The 12,666-nt window shown below is 34.3% G+C and overlaps 1 protein-coding gene across 1 annotated transcript; it reads right to left on the bottom strand.

Moving 5' to 3' along the window:
* Positions 1-1,954: 1,954 nt before the first annotated feature.
* Positions 1,955-10,799, bottom strand: Smp_136800 (phosphatidylinositol transfer protein; the record flags this gene model as incomplete). Its single annotated transcript, XM_018792380.1, has 5 exons — positions 1,955-2,504; positions 4,798-4,926; positions 6,387-6,608; positions 9,111-9,368; positions 10,683-10,799. Coding segments are annotated over 5 exons (969 nt in total), but the record flags the coding sequence as incomplete, so codon positions are not given.
* Between the last annotated feature and the right edge of the window lie 1,867 nt (positions 10,800-12,666).

Raw genomic sequence — 12,666 nt, 5'->3', positions numbered from 1 at the left:
ACATGAAGAATTCAGAAGATTAGAATTTGGTAGAACATAAAGAGTGGATGCACCTTCGCCATTGCAAACCATTTTGAGCCATTTCATTCAAGGTCTCTAACCATTGATTGCTATCATCTCGTGGATCCCAACCAGGTAGTCTACACCTACCAACACGGCTCAGTCCACTTGTCAGTGACTTCATGGATTTGTGCCACGTTTTGGTCTGGCCACCCATAGTTTTCTTCTGACCTACTCTTACACCATAAAACATTGCACGTCGGCATATGTAACTCGTGCTCAAGCTATCTCAACTGATGAAGTTTTACTACTTCATTAATCGATATGCCATCCTTACCTAGTACCCGTTTCCTAACAACTGCATTACTATCATCTCGCGGATCCCATTCAGGTAGTCTGTGTTCTGGTTACATGACCTAAGTAGATTTGTCCCATGAATATCTTCCATAGTTGATTAAGATTATTTAGTAACTTACTCTTAACAGTCAATAATCTATTTCATATTTATGAGTGTTTAGTATTCTGTTGATATGAGTAGGAATGGTTTCAATTAATCATTGATCTATATTCCATATGCTTAAAGCTTGTAGCGGGAAAGAACAGTGCAAAGTAACAAAGAGATGATTTGTGGCGAATTAATTTAACGGATGATAACTAATACAAAAGAAACATATAAGCAATCAGCAAAGATGGATAGTGACTAGCAGTGGAATCTAGGACGCGCATTTCGTCCTATTTGAGACTCGTCAGCTGGATGTACCTGCATCTCAGAGTTGATGTTCACTTTGGGACTTGAACCCAGTACCTTTCGCTTCAAACGCCATCGCGTTATCCACTCGGCCACTGAGTCCTAGAGACTGACCAGTCGCAGTCCTAACACATAGATGGGAAGATTCAAACAAACAATACTAAATGAATATAAGCAATCAGAAATTCATGAAAGGATCACATAAGTTTATTATTGGTTGAAAAAAAATGCGCAGGAAACATACTTTTTTAGAAACACATTAGTCAGAACAGAAAATTAAAAATCTGTAGAAGAATTTACAACCGAAACATATTTAATCTCATATAACTTTGGAACCAATTCGACACAAATTTGACAACATTGAAAAGTGTATATTCAAACAGAAACTGAGTTCATCTTATAGGTGAACTTTATAAGTGAACCATCAATTATAAATTGTACAGAATACAGGAATAATTAGTTAGGAATATATAAAAGATGTAATTTGTAGTTGATAAAAAAACCAAATCACAGTTTAATAGTCGGAAATTATGTTGATTCATTTCAATGGGACAACGAAAAGATTATATTCCCTTAATAAATTGGTAAGCATGGATACATCTTATATCAACAAAAATTTGGAAAGGAGAAACGTAGTTGAGTAATATTTTTTTACTTACTTACTTACGCCTGTTGCTCCCAGCATTCTCCAACCCAACTCCGGCTGTAGCTCCTCTGGGGGCTACTGCCGGTCCCAGGCCCGGGTAAGGAAGGACGGTTAGGCATGGGGTTAGCGACTCCATCTCGTAGAAAACCAACTCGCTAAAAAAAACGCTAACCAGTTGTGTAATATATATGCACTTAATTAATACAATACAAGATGACGATGAGGAATGATTACGACCTTTGAATAATTTCTAATTTTTAAGTGAATGATGAGTATGTAAGTTATATGTAAAGAATGAAAATTAAAAACAATATGTGAAACATCGGAAAAAGAACAAAGATTTACAAGATAAAGGTTCTAGGGTTAATGTTTTTGTTAGTGAAAAGATTATATTCTCTTAATAAGTTGGTAAGCATGGATACATCATCTTATATCAACAAAATTTGGAAAGGAGCAACGTAGTTGTGTAATAATCTTTTACTTACTTATGCCTGTTACTCCCAATGGAGCATAGGCCGCCGACCAGCATTCTCCAACCAAACTCCGCCTGTAGCTCCTCCTGGGGTTACTGCCGGTCTCAAGCCATCGAATTAAAACGAAGATTTACAAGATAAAAGTTCTAGGGTTAATGTTTTTGTTAGTGACAAACAAATGGGAAACCTTTGTCAGAATTAAATTGAAAGGTTTTCACAACAATCAAATTGAAATGATATAGTATAAATGAAAATAAGGGTAAAATTAATTGATCAATATACAAAAACAAATAATTGGACTCTAAAAAATAGTTTGCAATTTTTCATCTATTTATAACATTGAAGCTTACATGAATGATGAATGACTTGAATAAGATAATAAGTATTAGGAATATTACAATGTATTCTGATCTATTTCATCATTAATTAATAATCGTTGACTTAATTGAGGTGAAAATTTAAAAGAATTGTGTCGAAGCAAATTAGATTCCATTAATAAAGGTGATGAAGGATAAACTGATGGTAGATCAAAAGGACAACAACGCACTGCTACACTCATTGATCCAATAGCAGGTCTAGATAAAGTATGACCATTGATTAATGAAGATAAGTGCGACGAATATCCTTGTGATAATGGCTGAAATAATAGAAAAAAAACATACACATGTAGTACAATAAATCAGATAATTATTATGACATCAAAGGACATTGAGTTCAGTTGTTAGTTGTGAACATAACTAAACTTATAGAAAATTTACTAAATGATCAGGACTAATGATAAGGTTGACAAACTGAATAATACCGATACATATAGACGATTCGTTTAAACCATAAACTCCCTCAAGATTTACGAAATTGAGAGGACGAAAAGCGAATGTCCGGCGCTTTAACCGGGTTCGTGGATATGGAGGATCCACCAAAGGGAGTTGTAAAACCGATTCCAAACCAATGGTGTACATGGGCTCCAGGATCCTGAGTCAACAAATGATGTAACCAATTGTTGGTCACTGATTACCATGGGACTGCATCTCCTTACGTTGCTCCACTTCCTTGTGGATCAGACACTTGGGTCGAAGGCTCCGAGTGTGGCTTCCTAAGGAAACTACCAGCTTCGGTTTGGGAACCTAGGCAGTATCACAGCCCTTACACAAATCAAATGAGATTTGTGTGGCGCATATACATTTGGTGCCCCTTTGTAACAATATTTATGTATTCAAATAAATAAAATAAACAAGGGAATCGCATCTAAATTTTATTACTTCAACCAAAATTTTATATTGCCTATAGAAACAGGTATCTACCACAGCCTCTGAAAAGCCATGTGAAATATACCGTTTCAAAACCTGAATATAAGAACATCTTGCACAATTGTGAGCCTACATATATCTCCAAAATAATGAAAAAAACTATGTGGCGAAATTCCCAATTATTTATCCGCTGTAAAACTTATTACCAGTCCATAACATAGATTCCTTAAGGTTAGATCTGGGATGAATTCGGACTTTGACTTTTTATTCTAGTCTTTACTGAAAATAATTTTCATCACCTAGTCTCAGAGTTGTGTGTTGCTTATCTAAAACCTTCAATAGGACTACCATAGGCTTCTTAGGGGTAAATTCAAACCTTTTTGGGTTCAAAGACCCCTTGTTTGTGTAGCTGAACTTTACTCACAGTTAAAACAAATCTCTCTATATCGAAAATTCGTCAAGTTATACTTGGTGTAATCGAAGGTATTATTTAAAGTTTTTGGCTTTTTAAGCCAATATAAATGAATTCTGTAATTGATTCAGCATAAATAAACCTTTTGCAAGCTGAAGATCTCACGATAGTGCATTCATCACAGTTGCTGACGAGCTTAACTACATAAAAAACTGTACCGCGATGAGGTATAACAAGGTCACAAAATAGTGCCTAGAATGGAGTTGCGAACATGGAATTACTAAATACAGATGGATATGTTTTGCTCATCTTTATCGCCATCTCGACCTCACTATTAACTGCGGGAAGATATCCATCACCTTTAAGGTATACATGTTTATTCTCAAATCTTAAGGAAGCAAACAGAATAGTGATGTGTGGGTGAGAATGATAATGATTGATTGTTTCACTGAGTCAGACATTAGATAGGATGATAGGTGTTATATGTGTTATATATATTTCCCCATCCTTATTATGTATTGACTGTTATTGATGGACTGTTCTTGTTGTTGGATTGTGTCGGATTTCGGTGTGGAAATATATTGACTTTGTAGTGAGGCTAACCTCGTGTTCTTGATCTGAGTTGTGTTGATGTCCTGTAGAATAGACACCGGGTGGGAATCTAGTGTAGATATTCGTCTAAGGTAAATTAACGTCCCACATACGTGTAAAAAGTGAAAGGACTGTTATAACAAGAAACCCTAGAATTATAACAAGTATCCTGCAATTTATAACAAATAGTTGATTGATATAAAAGAATTTATATACATCATTATGTTAAAAAGCAACCAAGTGTATGCAAGATGAGTGACCTATCACAGTAATGGAGAATAAATTGAACAGCTAGCAAAATTGTAAGAAACAAATAAAATTATATGAAGCGTGAGTCAATTGAAGCTACACCACCAGGGAAAACTTGGAAGCACTGGATGGTCGTTTCGTCCTATTGTTGGACTCTTCAGCAGTGCGCATCCACGACCTCGCCTAGCGAGATTCGAACCCAGGATCTACCCGTCTCGCGCCAGAGCACTTAACCGATAGACCATTGAGCCGGCATCAGGTGGTGTTTATGTCACAATACGACGAAACGGCCGTCCAGTGCTTCCAGGTTTTCCCTGGTGGTCTAGCTTCAACTGAGTCACGCTTTCAACCATGAAAATACTAAATCCCCACAAAACCCCTACTGATAATAATAAAATTATATAAAACAAACAAATTATAAATTAAATTACAGTTCCATTTGTTGCTTGTGATCGAGAGATTTTACCAACTAGAAAGATGTTTTGAGTTGATAAGCCAAGAGAACGATATAAATTGATATCTTTACCTGATCCATAACCACAATGAACTCGTAAATTGGCCTAATATTTAAGTCATGAAAGGAAAAAATGATTAATTAGTAAACAAAATGATCATAAATGATTATTAACTTCTATTAGATTGATAGAGTTAACTTAAATTATGAAAAACACAGTTGTATATTATCTACAAGGAACAAAATGAAGAATGACACGGTAATTAGTACTTAACTAAAATCTAATATTGTAGTGTGGTCTACTTATATCCATATAAGTAGTATCTGGTGATGGTCAGACATAGAATGTATTTTGGCAGAAGACCGATAAAGAAAGAACTGAAATGAAGCGCGATTGGTGAGAAAATGCATGAACAATGAAATTAGAGAAGATGAACTAGTATTTACAAAAGGAACAGTAAAGATTGAGACAATTGGTTGTTATTTTGGAAATTAACTGTTCATTGTATGGTTATCAGAATTTAGTGAGATAGTCTGTAATTTTTGCTTAAATACATTCCATTGTCCCAACTAGTATTCTGTTCACAACAATATGATTTCGTTTTACAAGACTGTGCTACTTTAAAGGAAAAAGCTATAGAGAAAGTTTATAATGTGGACTGGTACCTGTTAGTTAAGGAATGAAATGTGAGTATTAAGCGAAATAACATAGTTTCATGATTTACTTTGTTTTAACTGTTAAATACACCCAATCAATAGACAACGTCTGGGTCAAGTATATATGCATTGTTAACCTATTGACTAATGCAAGGAGTAACGTGCGTTTGAATATGTGAAGAGACATAAAACCTATCAGTCGATCACAACACAAAAGATTCAAACTAAAAACTGATGAAAATATAATTCCAAACCATAAATAACTAATTATTAGAGAACGTAAAGATAGATGGAATGTAACTGCTTCTTTTCTCACTCAAGGGTATGACTGCATTTTAAAAATTACTGTAATGTTTGAAAAGGTGGACCAGACTGTGAAAATTATGGATCTGAGGTGATTTATATTTCATTAATTTACCTTCTCTCCAAGTGGTAACTACAAGTTAACCTGAAAGTTGATTTTTGGCATATTTAAAATAAAATACCAACATATGTATTGTTGTAGTAATTCGGAAAACTCTATATACAACTGAGTACCTTACCATAGGACTCAGGTGATTTCACAGAAATTACATCGAATTTAAACAATTGAAGACAGTAGCTATTAAAAAATATGCAAACAAATATTTTTACCGTTCAGAACCTTCAATTTTCGTTCTAAACTTAAAAGATGCACTACTATTAGCTATAGTACAAATCATATAACATAAGGCGACAACTAACGAAAATAAAAAAAATACATATACAGAGAGTAAATTTCAGTACAAGTGCTAAAGAAGTCTATTTCTAAATGAGTTACGGAATGGATGATTTCTAGAAGAGAGTGAGACAAGGAACTAATACGATCTTTATGCAATGTATGAAAAAAAATACAAACAACAAAATGAAACAGAAAGATAGAATGTATACATTTTCAACAACTGTTTTTAACATTTGAGCCTTCTGTTTTAGTGGATCTGAATATAATCCATTTAAGAAGAAAGTCATCCCAAAGGGAAAATTATGATTTGCCATCCAGTTTGTAACCCGACGTCTTTGCATATCTGGTCGTGCAGATAAATAGATTAATAAATATCCTAATCCTTGCCAGTGACGAGCAACATCTACAGCACCAGGATGAACTTTCGGATCCTATAAAAAAATGAATATGATAAGCAAAAAATTATAAGTTGACCCATCAAATACAAGTTTAATGGTTAGAATTACCAAATAACGTTGCACACAGACACTTATCAGCAGGTTAATTTGACAATGGTTCACCGATGACATTTGTACGGTATTGTTATCGATTAAATTAAATTTTGTATTTCATGTGACAAAAATGTAAACAAACCGATAAGAATTTACAGTGAAGTTACTTGTTTTCATGCTTCGTACAACACAGTAAATGTAGATAAGATTTATGATATTGGGTAATACTTCTCTGAGAATAATCTCGATGACAATGAACTGTATAAGAAATGGGGACAAATAAAACTGAAATCCATAGTGGATGCATACGGAACGAATGACTGAGACAGAACATCACTGATTGGAACAATGTATTTCACAATAAAACTAAACGGCGACTGTAGGATTACTGAAAAAGTAGCTACACACAATGACAATAGAGCGTCAAAAAACTATGATATAATCATTGCTGTTTGCACATAATATGGATACTTGATACTAAGATTTGGAGTCACCGAAAAATCAAAAACAAATTCAGACACCTAAGGTAGCTAGAGGTAATCAATATGAAAGTCAGGATGTTTCATGATATTTGCCACTCGTCAACAAAATGTATCTGCAATCTTGAAGGAACTGGGAATCCCTATTGGATTCGACACTGTCACTCGGATTCACAGCCAGAGACATTCCTATTGAGCCATTCGGGCATTAGCTGACCTTCTGTAGGACTGAGATGTATTTACAACTGATTGATCACTGACTAGTGACTAATATCATGTTTTTGTAGTCACTTTTTGCTGATAGAATTTTATTATTAATAATACTAATGGCTTTATTTGATATTATGTTTTGGTGCAATATATAGTTGTCAGCACGAGATATTTCAACAAGTCTTTTTTACAAAACAACAAAGAAAGAAAAGAGAAAGGTGAGAAAAAAATCGGAATCTATACAACTTTTCGACTAGAAATATGTTTAAGAATACAGGTTATTGACCAGGACAACTCTAACAACCTGTTTTATCGATTAACCTGTAACCGACCACTAGTCTATGTGACTAGACGAGAGTTGAATAGTATGAAACAGGTTCAGTATCCAGTCAACTACTTATAACTAACTAGCATCACAGCACGACACATGTGATGTTTGCTCGCTTAGACGAGTGACCGCATTCTAACTTGGTCGATAGAATTTGAGCAGAACTGAAGACTAGACCAGCATGACATAACTCACTATTCATTGACCAGTCAATAACGAATTCAGACCACTGCCTAAACATAAAGACATGATTTACACCCATTAGAAAATATATATTCCTGTTTGAAAGGTATACCGAAAATAGGTCTTCTTTTATGGGTCAAGTATATAAAGCAATAATTACGACTTTTAGTTAGTCAACTTCGTTTAACTCTACTTCAGAAGCCTTTTCTGTAATCTTTGCAGGAAAAGTAGTAATTTTACCTTCAAAAATGTTAAAGTTTTGGATTAGCATAGGTATCCTCGAATTACAGAGTGATTTTCATGAGATTGTCATATTTAGATAGGTTGTAGTGATTATCGTATAGAACGTGAAGGAATGGATCGACAGCTATTAGTACGTATACTAAGAATGAGAACAATAGTAAGGATGAAACGAAAAATCGTGAAAAGTTCCATGTTTTAGTATCCGCTAAGGCGGCCAGCTCAAGCGTTTGGTCCCTCTACTTTCCAACTGTGAAAATATTTCGATTAAACTAAATGTTTTTGAGTCCTTTGAAGTGAGCAATGACAAATCCTGATTGTGCGTGCTCACGCTATATTATAAAAGAGTTACAAACTATCAGGATCTGAATTACCGGAAAAGGTTAATCGAAACGCTACAGTTCTTGGCATATTTTGCATACTAACTATCCCTTGAAAAATCGAGAGACAAAAATATTGGAAATCAAACATCTTATGGATGATGTATGGAAAAATGGTTGTAGAAGTTAAACTTGTTAAAAACTTTAGCGATGTAAGACTGCCGGAAATACTGACTGTTAAAAATCGTTTTCGAAATATGTTTTCAATAATTACGATTTGAATCCATGCGAAAGAGATATTTGTTGTAATATTGCTTAACCAATAATGAAAATTCTGAACTGTGACAAAAGTTATAGCATTGGATAGAGCTGTTATTAGTATTAGTATCAAGATACCTCGAATAAATTGCAATGAAAAGTTAATCAACCTTGTGTCATCCCCCTACGCTATATATTAGAAGAAATAGCTCCAATTGTAATAAGTTATGTCGGTATGACCATCGTGTGTAACTTGATGGGGAAGAGTGTAGTATCAGAGATATGTTATCGGATTATCAAAAAAAGAATGATAATTCAGAAAAAAAGTTGAATATCAGGAAATATTACGTGAGCAGTAAAAAGTAATCATACACTTATCAAAAACACTACAGTTAACTATGCCATTTTTCCATAATAAACTTACTTTTCCCATCAGAGATAGACTTGCTGCAAAACTTCCATCTACACTGAATACCACTACCTCAGTTTGAGGAGGTACTATAGCTAATGTAATAATCACTGGATGATCAGGATCAGATTCAGCGGTCATTTTAATAGGATATAGTCCATCTGGGAGATGAATTTGTTCTGGTAAAGAGAATCGGATTCGTCCAGAAGAATCAGTCACTTCTGTGCATACATATGCCCAAGATCCACTAATTGATTGAATTTCAACTCGGATCTGTAAATTATTTATAAAAGTATGAAAGTAGTGGATAGAAATGTAAATAAACAATTGAAAATGAATAATTCTTACTTAAAAGTGTTTTATTTAATATTAACTGATTAGTCAGTTATTGGCTATGAGATAACTTCCAGTTTTATAAGTGAATACCAAAAATTTAGACAGTAAATCGGCAAATGAAATAGTTTATAAAACTAACTAGGACTGCATTCAGTGTAATTTCAACAACAATACTTTTTGTAATCAAAAAGGAGACTTTACAAATCAACTGAAAATGCATTCAGTGAAAATGTATTGAAATTCTGCTAAGAATCTTGTGATCATAATTTAAGCACGATCTCGATTTTCAAAACACTTTAACAAACTGGGATAAGTTGTATAATTGACAAGATTAACTAGATATATTTCATGTATATTGGTTGTTGTTTATTCATCCATGTTATATCTTGTGGCCGAGTGGATGCCGTGCTAACGTATGACTTGATAAGACCGCCAAACAGGGAGCAGAGAATTATCAATCGGAACAGTGACACACGAAACCGCACGAGCATTCTAGAGCGCTTATCGATCGTGCTTCTGCCTAGCCCAGCCAGTTAAATCCAAAACACTAATAACAGGCTCTGTGGTATAAATCATTATTCACAAACGTACTGGGTTTATATACCAAACAAACAGACCACATCGTACCATAAAATAAAAAATAACATTTGTACAATATTTAGCCAAATGTGGCTGTGAATAGGGGGAGAATTATTCAATAAACTGATGATAACTCAAGAATCGTATAATAATAGTTCAAAGGTCAAAATAAAGCTAATGATAAGAGGAACACGAATATGATTAGGTTAGTTACTTAACAATTATACAATAGGAAATATACGTATTACATTGGTCCACAAATAGTCCTCAAAAGTTACCATTCACAATTCTCTTCGGGATACAATCCACCTACCCGTAAGAATTAAAATTATGATTACCCAACAAAAACGGTCAATACAAACCTTAACAATAAGTGCCAATGTCAACTGATTCATGGGGACTAAGAGCTCTAAAATTGAAGGATTCATGATATGTTACATTCAAGCTACCTTGATATAAATACAAGAAGTGCGTTTGGTAAAGAAGTGAATATTGAAATTTGATCAGTACTTTTTCTAATCAGTTAGAAGCGATAAAGTCTACCAGCCTATAAGGAAGGATTGAAATGTTACATTGAGAATGACTTATGATTCTACTAACGCTTGTATTAGCAAAACATACTGGATAATAATAGTAAGTTTAAATGGTAAATAAAGATTATATATATATTACCTTTTCAGAAGAAAAACTCATCAAATCCAATCCACCAAAAGCAAATCGACCTGTGATAAGTGGTGTAGATCCAGTTGTAGTAATTACATCATTTGCTCGATGATTTGCTTTAAAATTCTAAGTGAAAAACATAAATTAAAAAAAAAACATCAATTCGGAGAAGAATCGCGTTTGATGATAGCGCCCATAGTAAATAGATATATAATTAAGACAGTGAGTTTACGAAATAAGTAGAGGAGTGCAAGGATTATGAGTACAAATTATTGGTTCATACATTAATGAACAGCAAATGAGATGACTATGATAATACAGTATTGGATTAAAAGGAATTAGTTAAATAAACCATGAACTATTTTATGTATAGGAAAAAAAAACTACACAGGAAAAAATATGAACATGTATCATAAGCGACAACACGATGTACAGTAAAACTACTGATACATACACCAAGATTATTGAACAACTTGAGAAAGCAATTCACAGAATATATAAGAGACAAGTCAGTAAGAGACTAAAATTACACACGATCGAAAATACAATTATCATTAATCTAATATTATAATCAAGAATGTTCTTTACAATTGGATTGTATGAGAGGATTTCAACTGTCTCTCACTTATAGAACTTAGTAGTTGATTCTAAACAATAGTAATACAAACTATTCAGTCCTTGCTAATGGTTATGTTTATTATCGTAGTATTAAAGTGAATCAGTAATAGAACATTATAACGAATGTTAATTCATTTAAAAAACCGGAATACAATAATCATATGAACGAGCTCAGTAGTAAATTCTATGATTGGAGAGGAGAATAAGAGAAGACTATTAAATAATCTGGAAAACGAATAACAAGAATAATATGTATTTCTTACACGTTAACAAACTAAAAACATTCAAAATTAAATGCACAAAACCCTATCAATTGAGTTTGAAATTTAAAAGTCATAAAAAGACCAATATGTATATTACTTGGTTAACAGCCAATAGTATATTCTGAAAAGGGGATAAATATGTATAAGTAATACGTCTGTTGATATTTAAAAATGCCCTGGTATGGCCAAGAGTGAGGAGAGCCAGCTCTCCCTCTCGAAATGCTCACACAAGGCCACGCGTATATAGCCTCTGACAGGGAAGTCCTACTCATTGCCTTCTCGCACCACGGGTGTTGTTTACGAAATTGAGAGGGCGAAAAGCGAATGTCCGGCGCTTTAACCGGGTTGGTGGATATGGAGGATCCACCTAGGGGAATTCGAAAACCCTGATTTCAAACCAATGGTGCACATGGGCTCCAGTGTCCTGAGGGAACAAATGGCGTATGAACCGGTTGTCGGTCAGCGGCTACCATGGGAAAGCATCCCTTACGATGCTCCGCTGCATTGTGGATCAGACATTTAGGTCGAAGGCGCGGGGTTTAGCCCCCTAAGAAAACCACCTGCTTTTATTTGGGCACCCGTACAGTATCACAGCCCTCAGACAAACAAATGAAACGATGAGTGTGGCGCATATGTATCTGGTGCCCCTTTGTACCAATATGCATGTGTTTAAATAAATAAATAAAATAAAATTGAAAAAAAGCGGTTTTTTTACGACTGTCTATATTAACGCGATAGAGAAGTTAGAATTATAGATGTTGCATGCATTTTTCTTCTTCGAAAGAACATTTCTACTAACATGACAATTCGGAACAATAGATTTAAAGAAAGGTCAAAAATTCAATCAGGTTAAAATGTGTCCGGATGAATTCATTTAACAGATTTTAGGAAATTTCCATGGTTTTAACAATTTTGTATATTAATTATCAGGAGGGGTTTTGTGGAGATTTAGTATTTTTCATAGTAGAAAGCATGAGTCAATTGAAGCTAGACCACCATGGAAAACCTGGAAACACTGGACGGCCGTTTCGTCCTATTATGGGACTCCTCAGCAGTGCGCATCCACGAACCCGCTCTCGCGAGCGAGACTCGAACCCAGGACCTACCAGTCT

The sequence above is a fragment of the Schistosoma mansoni genome (genome assembly GCF_000237925.1).
Source record: "Schistosoma mansoni, WGS project CABG00000000 data, supercontig 0322, strain Puerto Rico, whole genome shotgun sequence".
NCBI classification, from domain to species: domain Eukaryota; kingdom Metazoa; phylum Platyhelminthes; class Trematoda; order Strigeidida; family Schistosomatidae; genus Schistosoma; species Schistosoma mansoni.
The sequence above is the reverse complement of the archived record's forward strand: the minus strand, read 5'-3'. Positions and strand labels throughout refer to the sequence as shown.